This window comes from Diabrotica virgifera, chromosome 2 (assembly GCF_917563875.1).
Source record: "Diabrotica virgifera virgifera chromosome 2, PGI_DIABVI_V3a".
NCBI classification, from domain to species: domain Eukaryota; kingdom Metazoa; phylum Arthropoda; class Insecta; order Coleoptera; family Chrysomelidae; genus Diabrotica; species Diabrotica virgifera.
This window is the reverse complement of record NC_065444.1, coordinates 74,513,000-74,533,105: the sequence shown is the minus strand read 5'-3', so window position 1 is coordinate 74,533,105 and position 20,106 is coordinate 74,513,000. Positions and strand designations below refer to the sequence as shown.

Below are 20,106 nucleotides of genomic sequence, written 5' to 3'. Positions count from 1 at the left end.
GAAATATCTAGGCGGTAGGTGTGTTCCCCTTTAGAATCATTTTGATTCTAAAAAAGAACACACCCACCGCCTAAATATTTCGTGTTGGTATCGTGTCACAGGCTATGGCGCGGATGACGTGCAACGGTAAGTAAATTGGACGAGGTATATATCATTTTGCCTTACATTTTAGGAGCTTACAGAGTTGGACACGCTGAAGACAACCATTACTTATGGGTTTCCTCTAATCATTCTTACCTAGATAGATATCCTGAGTTGGATATTAAAACAAGTGACAGATATAGAACCCTGTTTACGAATTTTGCTAAGTATTTGTAAGTATTAAAATCATTTATAATCTAAAAACAATCAACTCAACTGACATGTATGATATTGATATAATGGCATTTTAAATAAATATTTCTAGTTCATCATCATCATTATCATCATCATCATCATCATCATCATCATCAATCAGCTATGATTTGTTCATTGTTGAACATAGGCCTCCTCCAGATATGTCCATCTTCTTCTGTTCTGCGCCTCTGCTATCCAATTAGTCACAATTATTTTGAGGTCGTCGGTCCATCGCGTTGGGGGTCTTCTTTGGCTTTACTTGTCTGCTCGTGATCACCACCCAAGCAGTTTTTGATATCCCGCCCATCTCCATTTTTTCCTGTAACGAAAATACAGGTCATAAATGTAATCACATATTCTGGTACCAAAAATAGTTTGATTGAACCTAACTTACCTTAGTACAAATGTGCATATAAAAAAAGTTACAACCCTTTGAAGTTACAAAATGAAAATCGATTTTTTCCAATGTATCGAAAACTATTAAAGATTTTTTATTGAAAATGGACATATGGCATTCTTATGACAGTAGCATCTTAAGAAAAAATTATAGTGAAATTTGGACACCCTATAAAAATTTTATGGGGGTTTAGTTCTTTTAACCCCCCCCCCCCAAACTTTTGTGTACGTTCCAATTAAATTATTATTGTAGTACCATTACTTAAACACAATATTTTTAAAACTTTTTTGGCTCTTAGTACTTTTTCGAAAAGTCAGTTTTTATCGAGATATTTTGAATATTTGTCAAATCCACCACATATTTGTATATGGTTAAGTACGATTATGGAGACTAGGTAATAATATGAAAATTTATGTATGATTTACATTTTTAGGTATATTTTGAACCTTATTAAAAAAGAAGCCATATCTCGATAAAAGTTGCCTTCTCGAAAAAATACAAAGAGGCAAAAAAGTTTTAAAAACATTTTGTTTAACTAATGGTATCGCAGTAATAGTTTAATTGGAGCGTACACAAACATTTGGGAGGTTTAAAGGAACAAAAGCCCCATACAATTTTTATGTAAACATATTAAAAAATAAGAGGCAACTCGATAAAAACTGCCTTATCGAAAAAATACTGAGAGCCAAAAAGTTTTACAAACATTGAATTTAACTAATGGTACCACAATAATAATTTAATTGGAACGTACAGAAAAGTTTGGGGGGGTTTAAGGGAACAAAACCCCCATAAAATTTTTATGGGGAGCACAAATTTCACTATAATTTTTCTTTAAGATGCTCCTGCTATAAGAATGCCGCATATCCATTTTCAATAAAAAATATCTAATAGTTTTGGATATATTCGAAAAAATCGATTTTCATTTTGTAACTTCAAAGGGCTATAACTTTTTTTATGTGCATATTTGTACTAAGGTAAGTTAGGTTCATTCGAACTATTTTTGGTCCCAGAATATGTGATTTAAGTTATGACCTGTATTTTTGTTACACCCTGTATAATATGCTCTCCTATTATATACAGGGTGTTATGTACAGGGGGTTACAATACTTTCTATGTAAAAAACATACTCTTCATTCGTAACGATAAAACCATTAGTTTTCGAGATATTTGAAGCTAAAAACGAAGGAGCATAATACATTAATCAAAATAAGTGTGCCTTTTCATTTTTAACTTCAAATATCTCGAAAACTAATAACTTTATCGTTACGAATGAAGAGTATATTATTTGCGTACAAAGTATTGGAGAAACTAAAAATGATGCTAAAATAGCAGTTTCATGAGTGGCGTAGAATTTGGGAAGGGTCAACCATTCACTTTCCCCTGTCGTACGTCTCTGGTAGTAGCCAGAAACGATTAATTTAACATAATTTAGTAGGGTGTACAGTGCCTACACTTTCTGCCAAGTACGACACGGATATGTCAAATTATTTTAAAGTATTCTTTTTTTTTAATAATTTATTCTTTATTTAAAACTTTAAGAACTATGTGTGCCCGGTACTATAAAACTATTTGACATATCCTTATGGTACTTGGCAGAAAGTTTAGGTACTGTACACCCTACTAAATTATGTTAAATAATCGTTTGTATTTAATACCAGAGGCGTACGACAGGGGAAAATGAATGGTTGACCCTTCCCAAATTCTACGCCACTTATGAAACTGCTATTTTAGCATAATTTTTAGATTTTCTAATACTTTCTATGCAAATAACAGACTCTACATTCGTAACGATAAAGTCATTAGTTTTCGAGATATTTGAAGTTAAAAATGAAAAGGCTCACTTATTTGGATTAATGTATTATGCTCCTTCGTTTTTAGCTTCAAATATCTCGAAAACTAATGACTTTATCGTTACGAATGAAGAGTATGTTTTTTACATAGAAAGTATTGGAGAATTAAAAAATCGCACTAAAATAGCAATTCCGCCAGTGACGTAGAATTTGGGAAGGGTCAACCATTCACGTTCCCCCGTTGCACGCCTTTGGTAGTAGCCAGAAACATTTGTTCAACATAATTTAGTAGATTGTACAATACTAGCACAACTTACCAAATTTCGTGTTGTTGTCTCATGCCTGCCAGGAAATATTCAAAAATAAAAAGATAAAAGATAAAATAAAGATAAATATATATAAAGATAAAAGTTTAACTTTGACACCCTGTATTTAGGTTATTATCAACTTTTGTACTAAGGTAAGTTAGCTTAGATCGACCTATTTTAACCTCAAGAATCTAAAGTTAACCTATGGCCCATTCTTTACCAAACACCCTGTATACTCTCTTACGTCTATATTCTTTGGTAATACGTTCGATAATATCTTTCACTCCTGTTCGTCTACGAACTTATTCGTTTCTGACTCTGTTTCTTAAGCTTATTCCAAGCATTGATTCCTCCATCTTTTCGTTGTATGTTTCATTTCTAGTTAGGCTAGAGCAGGGGTGGCGAACCTTTTTATATTAGAAGTAGACCAGGGCGGATCTGTAAAAATATTAGTACATTTGGACGTTGAGAGGTGACTCAAATTTTTTTGCAGAAATTGCTTGAAAATAACTCAAATAGTAATATTTAAGTTATCCTCCCTCTCAAAAAGGTCCGGAACATTGTTTAAATAATCAAAATGTCAAAAAATGAAGGAAAAATTCGATTTTTTTCTTCGTTTTTTGATTATAACTTTAAAAGTATTCATTTCCGAGAAAAGTTGTACTGACATAAAAGTTGCATAATTAAATTTGCTACAATATAGAATTGGTTATAAATTTAAAAAATAGTCACACTTGTTGCAAAATAGCAATAATTGCGAAAAAACTATACAAAAACAAGTATTCGCATTTTACGTTTTTTCAACCATTTATGCTACACTTAGGACCTTCATATTTCACTCAGAAAAACTTTATGATACAGTAAAACAATACTGTAAATTTAATTAAGATCGGTTTAGTAGATTTTGCAAAATATATTTTGCAATCCAGCTTTCGCAAAAAAAATTCGTTTTTTCAAAATGTTACAGGACTGAAAATAAAGCAGATAGCAAGTTGAATTTTTTTTTGCGTATAGAAGTGTACTGTACCTTTTATTTGCAATTTGCAAAATTAAAATCGATTAACTGTCACGGCGTCAGGAATTTTTTTAAATAAACATTAATTATTGGTGCTACGCGCAGGACAGCGGATAGTTTGCTCTGATTGGGCATTTCAATGACCTTTAATAATGATTGATACATTTTAATTTTTATTACATTTCGATATAAATAAATAAATTTGTTTATTGCAAAATAAAAACGCATACTTAATCCTTTAAAATAACACTTTTTTTAGCAAAAACTTTCTTTGTTCATATATTTTAACTTAGAGAATAAAAGTTTATTATTTTTAAACATATGCAATTGTTTAAACAATATTTCACAAACAATAATAAAATTAGTTTGATTTTTGTGGAATTAAAATATTAAAATACAACAAAATATAGAGTAAGAAAATAATATATTAGATAAAGATTAGAAGAAATTTTGGTGGAAATCAACTCGTGTGAATCGAACACCGCTCTCCTGCGCGTAGCACCAAAAATTAATGTTTATTTAAAAAATTTCCTGACGCCGTGGTAATTATTCGATTTTAATTTTGCAAATTGCAAATGAAAGGTACAGTACACTTCTATAAGCAAAAAAAAATTCAACTTACTATCTGCTGTATTTTTAGTCGTGCAACATTTTTAAAAAATGAATTTTTTTTGCGAAAGCTGGATTGCAAAATTTATTGTGCAAAATCTATTAAACCGATCTTAATGAAATTTACAGTGTTGTTTTACTATATCATATAGTTTTTCTGGGTAAAATATGAAGGTCCTAAGTTTAGCATAAATGGTTGAAAAACGTAAAATGCGAATACTTGTTTTTGTATGGTTTTTTTCGCAAGTATTGCTATTTTGCAACAAGGGTGACTATTTTTTAAATTTTTAACCAATTCTATATTGTAGGAAATTTAATTACGCAACTTTTATGTTAGTGAAACTTTTCTCAGAAATTAACAGTTTTAAAGTTATAATCAAAAAACCAATAAAAAAATCGAATTTTTCCTTCATATTTTGACATTTTGATTATTTAAACAATGTTCCGGACCATTTTGAGTGGGAGGATAACTCACATATTATTATTTGAGTTATTTTCAAGCAATTTCTGCAAAAAAATTTGAGTCACCTCTCAACGTCCATCTCAAAACAGATGAGCCCTGGACTAAAGGCCAATTTTCATTTTACCATTTTTGAGAAGGCCGCATCCATATATACGATTTAATTAAAGGGATATGCAAAATTAAAATACATAATTTTCTTTGCAATTAAATAATTTATTTTTTAAAATGACATCCCTAATAGCACAAGGACGTCCATTGGACGTCCTTCACGGACTTTAGGGACGTCCTTTGGACGTCCGTTTTCGTCCGAGGAACGTCCTTTATACGTCCTATTTTGGTCCAAATGTCGCGCTACCGAACGTCCATTGGACGTCCATCTAAGGTCCGAGGGGACGTATATTGGAACTTAATCGGACGCAAATTGGACCTTAATCGGACGTCCTAGGGGACGTAAATTGGACCTTAATCGGACGTAAATTGGACCTTAATCGGACATAAATTGGACCTTAATCGGACGTCCTAGGGGACGTAAATTGGACCTTAATCGGACGTAAATTGGACCTTAATCGGACGTAAATTGGACCTTAATCGGACATAAATTGGACCTTAATAGGACGTAAATTTGACCTTAATCGGACGTAAATTGGACCTTAATCGGACGTAAATTGGACCTTAATCGGACGTAAATTGGACCTTAATCGGACGTAAATTGGACTTTAATCGGACGTAAATGGGACCTTAAGCGGACGTAAATTGTACCTTAATCGGACGTAAATTGGACCTTAATCGGACGTCCTAGGGGACGTGAATTGGACCTTAACAGGACGTCCAATTTTGGTCCAAAGGCCAAGTTGTTAAACGTCCAATGGAGGTCCACCTAACGTCGGAGGGGACGTTCGGTGGACGTCATTTGGGCATTCATAGGATGTCCCAGTTTGGTCCAATGTCTTGCTGCTGAACATCCATCTAACGTCCTGGAAGGTCATTCGGTGGACGTCTAGCGACGATATTTAGACCTGTGGAGAATGTATTGTGGGAAATAAAAAATATATTTTTTAAGGAACTTATATTTCATCTTATATCAAATTACAATTATTGGATATTACAGTATTTACATTAAATTACAATACACTTCTCCAAGAAATTAACGCACCACCTTAAATATGGGGTATATTTGATGTCTCGTATTTCCTAAACCTGTTGTCCCATCTAAGTGATGTTTTTATAATATTATAGCCTAGGCTATAGGTTACCTCCTTAAGCTTGTCATGCTGTAATATATGTATATTATATCATATCGCTCTCTATAGTAATGTGATATAATATATATTACAGTATAGCTCCCTGTGCATGACAAGCATAAGGAGGTAACATATTCTAGGGCCTAGGCTAGAATATTATAAAAAAAATCACTTAGATGCAACAACAGGTTTAGGAAATTCGAGACATCAAAAATGCCCAATTTTTAAGGTGGTGCGTAATGGGCTGTATATACAGGGTGTAACAAAAATACAGGTCATAAATTAAATCACATTATTCTGGGACCAAAAATAGTTCAAATGAACCTAACTTACCTTGTACAAATATGCACATAAAAAGTTACAGCCCTTTGAAATTACAAAATGAAAATGGATTTTTTCGATTATATCGAAAACTATTAGCGATTTTTTATTGAAAATGGACATGTGACATGTGGCATTATTATGGCAGGAATATCTTAAAGAAAAATTATGGTGAAATTTGTGCACCCCATAAAAATTTTATGGGGGTTTTGATCCCTTAAATCCTCCCAAACTTTTGTGTATGTTCCAATTCAATTTTATTATTGTGGTACCATTAGTTAAATTCAATATTTTTGTTTCTTAGTATTTTTCAGATAAGGCAGTTTTTATCGAGTTGCGACTTCTTTTTTAATATGTCCACGTAAAAATTTTATGGGGGTTTTGTTCCTTTAAACCCCCCAAATGTTGTATGTTCCAATTAAACTATTACTGAGGTACCATTAGTTAAACAGAGTGTTTTCAAAACTTTTTTGCCTCTTTGTATTTTTTCGATAAGGCACGTTTTATCGAGTCTGGCTTCTTTTTTAATATGGTTCAAAATATACCTAAAAATGTAAAGCATAAATAATTTTGCATATTATTACCAAGTCTCCATAATCGTACTTAACCATATACAAATATGTGGTGGATTTGACAAATATTCACAATATTTCGATAAAAATTGACTTTTCGAAAAAGCAATAAGAGGCAAAAAAGTTTTTAAAACGTTGTTTAAATGGTAGGTACTACAATAATAATTAAATTGAAACGTGCACAAAAGCACATTGTTTTCGATACATTGGAAAAAATCACTTTTCATTTTGTAACTTCAAATGAGTGATAAAGGCACAGAGACTTAGATCACGAGGTCACATTGAAAGGATGCCAAAAACGAGGACTCCGAAAAGGGTACTAAACTACACTATAGCTTCAAGAAAGAGAAGAGGAAGACCGGAAAATAGATGGAAGCAAGAGGTCGAAAAAGATTTGGAAAGAATGGTGTTACAGGGTCAGAAAAGAAAAATGAATAAGAGGAAGGAATGGAGAAAAATCACATATCAAGCCAGAGAAGATCTCAGTACATAAAGAAACGTGAAAATGAAGAAAAAACAAACTTTTCAAGCCATGGGCCTCTAAGGCCCTTGGTGCTATTAATATATAACTTCAAAGGGCTGTAACTTTTCTTTTGTGCACATTTGTACTAAGGTAAGTTAGGTCCAATCAAACTATTTTTGGTCCCAGGATATGTGATTAAATTTATGACCTGTATTTTTGTTACACCCTGTATATATATAAAGGTTATATTTGGTTCTTGGGACATCAAAGTATATTTTTTAGACATTCCCTGGATATAGTCACTGATGTGACATACCTCCGATTTGTTTTTTCATGAGTTTTGTAAGAGAGACTAAAAACTTTTTTATGGTTACCTCCTGTTTTCATATATTTTTTGACATGTTTTGTAGTAAATTCAACTATCTATTTACTACAAGACATGTCAAAATTTACATGTGAAAGCAGGAGATGATCCTAAAAATGGTTTTTCGTCTCCTACAAAATTCATGAAAAATCAGATAGGAGAATTTGTACATTACAATTCTCTGATGTTTGGGAAAAAGGGCTTAAGTCAGAAATGCACATCGATAATGTTTTGATGATTTCTGGACCAGAAAAATCGGCTCTTTTTATTGGTACATACAGTTTACGTCTACAACAGTTTTTTGCTGGTCCAGAAATCATCAAAACATTAGCAATGTGCAATTCTGACTTACGCCCTTTTTGCCAAACATAAAAAAAGCAATCTGGTCATAACTGACCAATGAGCAATTTTAATTTAACCTAAATTACTAATGTTTCTTAAAATGAAGAGCTTACCCGATAGCGTCTCTTATCTAATCTAACAAGATCGTGCACTATTCTAACATACACAGCCACATCACGCACTATGCTCTGCTTTTCACTATCACCTATCACTCAAACTAGTTCAAAAGGCTTTGTCCTCTTCAATCTTCTAGTTTGCCCAGTAGTATCGAGGAGGATTTCCTCAATATTCTTGTACTTATTTAAGTTGTTTGTCGGGATTCCTGCTATCTTCTTGATGATTATATCCAGGTTCCATTCCTAGGTATTAATATTTGTTTATAAAGTAATAACTTATTATGCATGGACAATGTTGTTTCTTCCAATTAGCCAATACACTTTTTATATCTTTATTTTGGTTATATCTGGTTTTTTGTAGACCACTTTCAGCTGATTCTAAAAAAAATTAAAATGAACGGTAATTTTTCTATTCTTTACAATTAAAAATCAAAATATTTACAGGTAATACATGCATAAATGATTCGTTTCATAAAGAAAATTGAAAACGGATTTTATAATACTTACATAATTGTTTAAGAGATCCAGCCATAGCCAAAACTATTAGCATACTAAACAGTACAGTTGAGTACAGCAAAAAAAGCCACTAATTTCCATTTTTCACCCCCTTATCGATGCATTTTTTTCCAATCAAAATTTTTACTAAATTTTTAGGTTATCTTATGATGAAAATGAAATAATTGATGACTTGATGACCAATGACCACGCGACGCTACATAGATACTCGCGCGGCAAATTTGAAAATGAACGCAAATTGAATAGTAAATGGCCTCTCTTTAGAGTATGGAAAATTTTACCCCTCCAGGAGGACATTGTACTCTTTTCATAGAATATCTTGTGGTAACTTTCCAGCCATAATTTAATCAGATGTTCACGGAATAGAACTTTGATAGTAGAATTCCTGGAATGTTTTGTTGTTAGGGGAAACTTTTATTTTATTTATTCTTGAATATTTCCTGTTGTTAAACATTGTAACCAATAATTTACAAATAAGATTTTCATTACATTACATGAAATCAAAACATGTTTTGGATATTAAACTATATAGTTTTATAATTGTAATAATTTAGTATACAATTTTGAATTAAGATTTAATCTTTCGATCTAATCGATTTAAACTACAGTAAAACTTGTGTTACCGGCCCCCTGCCAACACCGGCCACCTGTACTAACGGCCAGTTTAAAAATTCCCCACACTAATTACAGTAAAACCTGTCAGTAACGGCCGCTAAAAATGAAAAAGCTATTGGCCGATATAGAAAGGTGACCGGTATTGCCAGTTTTTGTAGTCTAGATATAATTGGTTTGGGGAATTTTTAAACTGGCCGTTAGTACAGGTGGCCAGTAACACAGGTTGTACTGTATATCTAGGCTACAAAAACTGGCAATAACGACCACTTTTCTATATCGGCCAATAGTTCTTTCATTTTAGTGGCCGTTAGTGACAGGTTTGACTGTATTTCATTAACGTAAAGTTAACGCAAGTTAATATTTTATTGAATTATTTTGCTATTTGATCTCGTAATTGGTATAATGTGTCCAATATAAGCGTTCATAAAACGTCCGTATTTCGTCCAGTATGGACGTCCAAAGTCGGACGTCCAAAGGACGTCCATATTTATTCCGTCCGAAGGACGTCCATATTTATTCCTTCCGAAGGACGTCCAACATGGGACGTCCGTTTATAGTCCATGGACGTTAGGACCAAAAATGGACCTATTTTGGACGTCCAAATGACGTCGTGTGCTATTAGGGAATTGTCCGTATTTCGTCCAGTATATATACGTCCATATTTGTTCCATCCGAAGGACGTCCAACGTCGGACGTCCATTTTTATTCCGTCCGAAGAATGTCCAACGTCGGACGTCCAAAGGACGTCCATATTTATTCCTTCCGAAGGACGTCCAACGTCGGACGTCCATATTTATTCCTTCCGAAGGACGTCCAACGTCGGACGTCCAAAGGACGTCCATTTTTATTCCGTCCGAAGGACGTCCAACGTCGGACGTCCAAAGGACGTCCATATTTATTCCTTCCGAAGGACGTCCAACGTCGGACGTCCAAAGGACGTCCATTTTTATTCCGTCCGAAGGACGTCCAACGTCGGACGTCCAAAGGACGTCCATATTTATTCCTTCCGAAGGACGTCCAACATGGGACGTCCAAAGGACGTCCATTTATAGTCCATGGACGTTAGGACCAAAAATGGACCTATTTTGGACGTCCATTGGACGTCGTGTGCTATTAGGGATACAATTAATAAATTCCAAAAAATTTGACATTTAATTTTACGATCCAGAAAATTTAATGGGATTTCTGTGGTTGTTTATTGGATGACAAAAAAGGAATATTTGTTTCAATTGACGTGGTACGTAATTTAAGTTTATCTTCCAAATGAACATCACTTATTTGACTTCTAGGCGGGTTTTAATTTGAGTTATGTATGAAAATGTTGCCTCGCAACAATATGTACTTTCAAAACATGAAAGAATTATTCGTGCGTGTTGTCTTAGACGAGGATAAATAACTGCAGTCTTCCATATTTCAATAGGATCTTTTTTTGAATCGAATTGTGATTTAAAGACATTATCTTCTTCTATCTCAAATAATTCCGTTGCAACACCATAGCAAATCTTAATTGAATAAAGTTTAAGGAGTTTATTGAATCAATTCTGCTGGACCATCTTGTTACACTTAAATAGGGCATAAAATAGGAGTTAGGTATTTCTTATCTACATTTTTGTCTACGGAATGGGTGTTTGTTATTTTTATAGCGTGATTTTTTATTTTATATCTATAGAAAGACTAATAATGTCATCCAAACAAAGTAAAACTGAACTATTTAATTTCTCAACTTTTATTTTAAAACTAATTTTTTCTTTTTGATTTTTTTGTAAATATTTTTGCAATTTTTGACCCTTGGTTTTGGCGCCCCTAAAGGATGGCGCCCGTGTGCATTGCACACTTTGCACATATGGTAGCGGGGCCCTGTACTGAAATCAAAATCCACATTTTTTTACATAAGTTTGCTTTCACAGAAAAAAAATTATATTAATAATTGTTCAACTGATAAAAATTTTTAAATTGTGCAATTATTACTAAAATTTAAAATTAATTGACCCTTATTTTACTACAATACAATAGAAAACATTGTTCGATGTTTGTAATATATATTATCTTACAACTTACCTTATTAAAAAAATAAACAACATTTAGTAAAGTTGATACAGTTATACACCGGCAATTTCGTTGCCTCGACGTTACTTGGCTGCGTTCCTTTATGCAACTGCGAGGATCGTTTTCATGGACGTATAAATAAAGATGGACTAGGCATGCTCTACTCTTTGTTCACCGAAATTTAAAGCCAAACAATTTATAGGCGCGGGGAAGGAATCGAGGTGATAGCAGATAGAATGTGACATTTCCTTCTTAGTCAGTAGCGTACCTTCCAATAATTGAACGGTATTTGAAACAATTTTTTTGTTTGAATAAATGATTACTAATGGTATTTTTAGTATCGTAAACTTTTTTTTATCGTTTAGTATCGCAAAATTTTTATAATTTTTAATTTATGAAAAGGCCACAACTTGGGCAAGAAAAGGCCACATGCGGCCTTAAGGCCGCACGTTCGCCACCCCTGGGCTAGAGCATTGTTCACATTCAATAATAACGAAAATGAAACAAAAACAATTATTAGCACCAATTTATGCCAAAATGAGAGATCATTGCCTAAAATACTTAATTAAGGCAGGTTCAATACTGAAATGATATCTAAACATAGGACAGACAGGAAAAATATTGGATTTGATTTAATATAGTCAGATCTTAAGGCTTTAGTCATATTTGGGACTTTCTGCCTCTTTTTGTACAAGTTTTTTCAATTATGCTACAAAACGCAGCGAGTTGTAAAAATATTAGAATCAGTGTACTACTGTAGTTGTAAGGGGATTCGATAAATGAATCGTCAAACAAAGTTATTACTTTATTGTTAGATAAGGCCCTATACCTACTGAGTTTCAAACGTTCGAATCAGTATGGTTGTATATTGCAAGCGGGGTTGGCATCTTTCGCCTATTCTGTGAATTATCATAAATAAATCCTCCTTTTCTATTTCACACCACTTAACAGCGATAATGAAATATACTTGTTGTGACTGGCTGAGCGGCGACAGCCCATGCCAAAAAAAAAAACAGCGATAATCCTCTACAAGTAACTGCCTAATAATGCCTTGCCGTGAAGAGCGGCAACGTTGTCAAGAAACTTCTCATTTAGTTTCTTCTTCTAAAAGTGCCTATCTTCTGGAGATGTTGGCGACCACATTGACCCATCTTATTCTATTTACGGCAGCTCGAAATAGATCAGTTGACGTTAGACCAGTCCACTTCCTAAGATTGGCCAGCCAGGATATACGTCTACGTCTAGGGCCTCTCCTCAATCTTGCCTTCTAGAATCAACTGTAGCAGTCGGTATTTTTCATTACCCATTATGTGGCCGAAGTAAGCCAATTTTCTGTTCTTTGCGGTGTTAATTATTTCTTTGTCTTTTCTTAGCCTCTGGAGAATAGTTATATTAGTTGTGTGGTGTATATATGAGACCCTCAACATACGTCGGTAGCACCACATTTCAAACGCCTCTAACCATTTTATGGCATCTTCTGTCAGGCTCCAGCTTTCATTTAGTTTGCATGGCCCTATCCTTGTACACTGCATCGCCTATTTGAAATACGCTGCAGATTTATTCTGTAAAGATTTATATATCTATACTTGCTTTTAGGAACCCTACACCAGAACCAAGTGAACTATTGGATAATATTACATGGCCTACAGTAAAGCCTGATGATTTTCAGTATCTAGATATAAACGAAACTATCACGTTACAAAGAAATCCAAAGAACGATGTTTATCCAAAATGGGTAAACTTATATGAAGAAATGGCTGTCAAACCTTATGACACCTTTTAATTAAATAAAAATATAAATACAGATATTTATTATATTCACTAGGTATTATTTAGAATCTTTATATGTATTTTTAAGCTTAAATCCATATCAACTCTAATAGTCCAAGACGCATCTGTTTTGAGATGGACGTTGAGGGGTGACTCAAATTTTTTTGCAGAAATTGCTTGAAAACAACTCAAATAATAATATTTGAGTTATCCTTCCACTCAAAATGGTCCGGAACATTGTTTAAATAATCAAAATGTCAAAATATGAAGGAAAAATTCGATTTTTTTGTTGTTTTTTTGATTATAACTTTAAAACTATTCATTTGTGAGAAAAGTTGTATTGACATAAAAGTTGCGTAATTAAATTTCCTAGAATATAGAATTGGTTAAAAATTTAAAAAATAGTCACGCTTTGTTCGTCAGTTCGTCACGCTCGTCAGTTGCAAAATAGCTATAATTGCGAAAAAAAACCATACAAAAACAAGTATTGGCATTTTACGCTTTTCAACCATTTATGCTACACTTAAGACCTTTATATTTTACCGAGAAAAACTTTATAATATAGTAAAACAACACTGTAAATTTCATTAAGATCGGTTTAATAGATTTTGCTAAATACATTTTGCAATCCAGCTTTCGCAAAAAAAATTCAATGTTTTTAAATGTTGCAGGACTGAAAATAAAGCAGATAGCAAGTTTAATTTTTTTGGGTATAGAAGTGTACTGTACCTTTCATTTGCAATTTGCAAAATTAAAATCGATTAATTAACACGGCGTCAGGAAATTTTTTAAATAAACATTAATTTTTGGTGCTACGCGCAGGACAGCGGTGTTCGAGTCACACAAGTTGATTTCCACCAAAATTTCTTTCAATCTTTATCTAATATATTATTTTCTTACTCTATATTTTGTTTTATTTAAATACTTTAATTCCACAAATCCACAGGATAGAGTATGCGTTTTTATTTTGCAGTAAACAAATTTATTTATATCGAAATGTAATAAAAATTAAAATGAATCAATCATTATCAAAGGTCATTGGAATGCCCAATCAGAGCAAACTATCCGCTGTCCTGCGCGTAGCACCAATAATTAATGTTTATTTAAAAAAATTCCTGACGCCGTGGTAGTTAATCGATTTTAATTTTGCAAATTGCAAATGAAAGTTACAGTACACTTCTATATGCAAAAAAAAATTCAACTTGCTATCTGCTTTATTTTCAGTCTTGTAACATTTTGAAAAAATGAATTTTTTTGCGAAAGCTGGATTGCAAAATTAATTTTGCTAAATCTATTAAACCGATCCTAATGATATTTACAGTATTGTTTAACTGTATCATAAAGTTTTTCTTGGTGAAATATGAAGGTCCTAAGTGTAGCACAAATGGTTAAAAAACGTAAAATGCGAATACTTGTTTTTGTATGGTTTTTTCGCAAATATTGCTATTTTGCAACAAGGGTGACTATTTTGTAAATTTTTAACCAATTCTATATTATAGGAAAGCTAATTACGCAACTTTTATGTCAGTACAACTTTTCTCGAAAATGAATACTTTTAAAGTTATAATAAAAAAACGAAGAAAAAAGTCGAATTTTTCCTTAATTTTTTGACATTTTGATTATTTAAACAATGTTCCGGACCTTTTTGAGAGGGAGGATAACTCAAATATTATTATTTGAGTTATTTTCAAGCAATTTCTGCAAAAAAATTTGAGTCACCTCTCAACGTCCATCTCAAAACAGATCCGCCCTGGACTATTAAAACTTTTTTGCAACCATTTGTAAAAAAGTTATGAAACAGCAAAGTAAACATACGATTATTACTGTGTTTATAATTTTTTTAAATTCTTTCAAAGCGTAGAAGTGAGTTTAAAGTACAAGCTAATTATTTACAAAAAAATATCGATTATCAGTTTAATAGTTATATTTTAATTAAAGATTATAAATATATTTTTTTGTAATTTACACGCGCGAAAGTAGAGTAACACAGTACTGTAGCTCAAATTTTCACCCAGAGCGACGATCGGCCGCGTGATGTACACTTTTAATAAATAATGCATGCTGCGTGTCAGTCGCTTCGAGTGAACATTTTAGCTCCGACTCTGTATCAGGCCTACGTTTGCGCTAAAAATTACAAAAAAAAAGTATTTTTAATCTTTGATTAAAATATAACCATTGCACTAATTTTCGACATCCTTTCTGAGTAATTAGGTTGTACCATAGACTAACTTTTAAGCTTTGAAACAATTAAAACAAATGATAAACAACGGAGATTTGGTATATTTATTTTGCTGTTTCATAACTTTTTTGCAAATGGTTGGAAAATTTTTTTAAAGCATTCATTTTCAAGACCTATGAAATACGCATTTTAAGTATTTTTTTAAATTAGAATATAATAAACAATTTCTGAGAAATGTTAATTTGTTTATAACAAATATTATTATTTGAGTTATTTTCAAGCAATTTCTGCAAAAAAAATTTGAGTCACCTCTCAACGTTCAAATGTACTAATATTTTTACAGATGTGCCCTGGTCTATAAGGTCATCACCGATATTACTCTAATTTAACAACTAAATTTTGTGTAACACCTTATATTTCTCAGTACACCGTCCTTTTTTGAAAATGATTACCAAAGTCTTAAAAATGGTTTTTACTGCTTCGTTTGAGTGAGCCTGCCACTTTCTGAAAATTTTTAGAGTGTAGGTTGGACGGTTGGACGCGTTTCCGTACGCACAACACCTAAACCTGCAGCTCTAGCGCGGTTATGTTTTGTTATTGCAAAACTATAATTTTTAATTTTAATCAAAAGATTATACATTACTTTATTATTATACATTATTTTTGTCGGGCAAAAAAGAGGGAGCGATCGTCGAGTTCGACACCTAGCGCGGTGCATTTTTGTTATTACAAAACTCTTAATTTTCAATTGAAAGTACTTATATCTAATTAATTACGGAAGATCGGACACGATCTCGTGTCCCATAAATTTACAGCCTCTTTTCTTTAGTCCGGCAATGTAAATATGAGGGGTGTAAAATCAAAGACGGCAATCTCCACTTTTTCTTGTTTTGAGTTAGGGACGCATCTGTTGCGTTTTTTATTATCTGTTAGATAAAACTATTTGTAAGAACCAAAAGCGGTCTTAACTGTATACAAATCGCAGTGAAAAATTCATATTGGGATCAAAAGCGGCAATCTCCCTAGCTGAGTGCGTACCAAACACGGCAATCTCCGCTGCGGCCAATAAGAGCCACGTAGCGCTCGCATGTGATCAACTTGTCGTGAACTCTGTCGAAACCTGTGAATATACCTATATGCGAAATTCCGGATATTTTAGTTTAAGTGATATGCATATAAATTGCTTTTACACAATATATTATTTTCTTCTTCTTGCAGTACCGTCTCCTATCGGAGGTTGGCTACCATCACAGCAATTTTAACTTTATTGGCTGCAGTTCTGAACAATTGTATTGAACTGCACCCGTACACTCACTTAAATTTCGCAACCAGGAAATCCTCGTACGTTCCACATTTCTCTTTCCCGAGATTTTTCTTTGGATTATGAGCCTTAGCAGGGAGTACTTTTTTCCTTTCATTATGTTGCCTAGATATTCCAGTTTTCTCGTTTGTATTGTTTTTATGACTTCGCATTCCTTTCCCATCTTCAGCAAAACATCTTGATTTGTTACTCTATCTGTCCATGGTATTTTCCACATTCTCCTGTAGCACCACATCTCGTATGCCTCAATGTTTTTGATGTTTTTTTTCATTGTCCAAGCATCCATGCCATACAACAGTACGGAAAAAACCGGAAGCATAGGAACTTTTTCATTCTGATAAATGATTGTCTCGCTATTTCTATTGGCCTGTTTTAATTTCGTTGTATCAGTGAAGCAAACCCCTAATTTATGTTATTGTTCAATATGAAAATATATTTTTCTTCGCTAAGTAGCCTGCATAATGATATTTTAGTAGTTTCAAAACTGGCAATATCCTTATAGATCCATTTTTATATGATTATTTATCAGTTTTATTGTTTTAAATTCATTTTGTGAGTTTCTGCAGTTTTTCGCGGTTTCCCAAAATTGTGGAAATGGGAGATTGCCGACTTTGATTATACACCCCTCATATGTTAATTATGATTAAATCCCTATCTTTGACTCGCTTTGCAGCAGGTTCGCGCCAGCTCGCTTGAATGTAGTGAGCAACAGTCAACAGCTGTTCCCATTTTCTTTTGAAAATTACTCCGCGATTCAATAACAGATTCCGGTGTGCATCACTTTACGATTTGCCAGACAGAAAATAAATTTAAAAGAAAAGTTTAAAGTAAAAAAAATTTAAAGTAAATCTCTAAACGCGTTTTTCTCAAAACTACTTTTTTCTAAGGCGGTAGACCCTGTAACTCAAAAACTACTCGACCGATCCACCTGGAATTTTGTATATATTTCCTTTAGATATTTCGTGAGAGAACGCTGTCGAGATATTTTTGGTTCTTTGCTTATTTAAAAAAAATGTTATTTTGATTTATGCGTGATACCAAAACGTCAAAAATCGTTAAAACTATAAAAAAAATTGACAGCGCTACCTCGAGAAACTCATAAACTAATAAAATCTTTCTGAATTTTTTTGTTTAACATGATCCAATCACGAGTTCAGATGTCAACCGCAAAATCCATTGTTTTTTGAGGTGTGTTAACAAATTTGCCACCGTTGGCGTATTTTTCTATATTTTTCCTTGAATTTTTTTTTTTGAATATCCTATGAATTGTACTGAATATACCTGTTTAATTTAAAAGTAAATAGTTCTATCATACTTTCAAAAAAATTCACAAAAATGTGTTTGAAATGTTGATTTCAAACCCTACTCCCCCGCTGCCCCCTTAAGGATAGCCATGACAAGATTTTGATAGGCAACCCATGCGAGTCATATTTGTCTATGTATGAAATTTAATAAAAAACAATTTCATCCGGAAAGCAGATGAGTGAAGATGTACCTAGTAGATTCGGATCCCGTACTATAAGAAAACTTATTCATTTCCTACATGGTTGTTGAAAAGAATGGTAAAGATGAGCCTACAGAAGACCTTATTAGCGGGTACTACTGTGCCTGTCAATCTGGTGCGAGAATTGTGGGTACTCGTGTATATATAACCAGTGTGTTGTTTTTAGGCTTTGCAAGACATCAACCCAATGTTAAGTATCCTAATAGGTCGTTAGTAAACACGACATATGCATGTCCCAAATAACAAATTCATGTCCTTAGTAGATTCATAGAACATACTTTTCAGAAAAAGTATATACTGAGAATATGCGTAATTACCATTACGAATGTGCAGAGCAGATGCTGAGTATATACTACATTACAATACTTAAACGTTCTATGTATATATGTACTTAGAATGTACTACCGCACTTCTTTTCAGTATATACCAAGAATATACTTTTTAGAACATTCCAAGCAAGTGCTATAAACCTTATATTTATATACTTAGAATATACTACCGCACATCTTTTTAGTATGTGGGAAGAATATACTTTTAAAAATATTCCAAGCAAGTGCTATATTGCTGAGAAGTATGTTTTCAGCATCACCTAATCTCATCCTAGGTTCTACCAAGTATCATATTTACATATTCAAATTGCATACGAGAATGTAATTAGTACATTTTACAATATTACTTAAAAAGTAAGTAGCTACATATAAATTTTAGTTATCTGTATAAATATTATATAGGTAAGTATATATTATATTTAGGTATTATGTGCATATCAAAATAAACATGCTGAATATGTAAATATAATACCTAGATATAAATATTATATAATATTTAGTGAAACTAAACCATAACTAAAATTTATATATTTTGTATTTACCTACTATTTAAGTAATATTGAGTTACCAAAATGAATTTAATATTTTCAAGCACCACAAACAAAATAAACAGATTATCTATGTTCCTAGTCCTAGTTCCTAGTATACTTTGTCGTTCGTCTTCCTCCTAACACAGCATCAAGCATAGATTGGATACAAAAATGCCTGTGCACTGTGCCTGTCTAGTGTTTGTGTTTGCGTTTTTATTTTCATAAAATCTTTGTTAATTCCTATGCAGGTAGAATGAGAAGGGTCATTTCCGTTATTCCGTTTGTATTATTCCGATCTTTTATGATCTGGTAATGGTGTATTCTTTTATAAACAGCAATTGCATGTATCTAACAAATTCCAACGATGTAAAAATACTCGTGGTAAAATCAAAATGGTAAATTCATTTCAATTACGAAAACGAATTTTTTTTTCTTTAATACAAATTAATTTTTAAACTTTTTTACCATACCTACAATTAAAACAATTTTAAGAAATGAATTCGTCCGGGATACCTACATACATAAATTTTATTAATTATTCTAAAAATAATAAGTTGGTAATCTATAAGGCTAACAATTATTCTTCCTATACATACATATTCTTTTTAAGATATTTTAAAAGTACATACGTACAAGTATAAAAATGACTAAGTATAATATAATAACTAAATATAATATATATAATAACTAAAATATATAAGTCAAAAATGTATAAAATATATTGTAAAAATGAATAAAAACATTCAAAAAGTAATGATAATTCTCTTAGAAAACGAAGTCCCGCCAGAAGAGTCCCATAGGAAATGTTTTACCATACTTTCCTGAATTTTATGAGATATTTTCGTAGGTCCGATAAACAACATCTAAAAGTCACTAAATTAGTAAGAAGAAGAGCCCAAATTTGGAGACCAATGAACGAAAAAGACTTTATTTATTTGATTCCTTTTTGTAAATTTTAA

General features: G+C 32.5%; 2 protein-coding genes and 1 long non-coding RNA gene across 4 annotated transcripts in view; 2 read left to right on the top strand and 1 right to left on the bottom strand.

The window, feature by feature from the left end:
* Positions 1 to 13,331, top strand: part of LOC126880100 (juvenile hormone esterase-like) — an 88,462-nt gene extending 75,131 nt beyond the window's left edge. For both annotated transcript variants that reach the window (XM_050643794.1, XM_050643793.1), the window contains 2 exons: positions 173 to 314; positions 13,111 to 13,331. In XM_050643794.1, the coding sequence (XP_050499751.1) occupies positions 173 to 314; positions 13,111 to 13,297 (329 nt within the window). In that variant the 3' untranslated portion in view covers positions 13,298 to 13,331. The remainder of the gene's footprint in view (positions 1 to 172; positions 315 to 13,110) is intronic.
* The window catches only part of LOC114329493 (venom carboxylesterase-6), a 337,686-nt gene that overhangs the window by 124,716 nt on the left and 192,864 nt on the right, over positions 1 to 20,106 (top strand). The gene's annotated exons all lie outside the window — the stretch shown is intronic.
* LOC126880103 (uncharacterized) lies at positions 8,118 to 9,163 on the bottom strand. Its single transcript, XR_007696413.1, has 2 exons — positions 8,845 to 9,163; positions 8,118 to 8,715 (listed from the first exon to the last, which is right to left on the bottom strand). It is a non-coding gene; the product is annotated as an uncharacterized LOC126880103 (long non-coding RNA).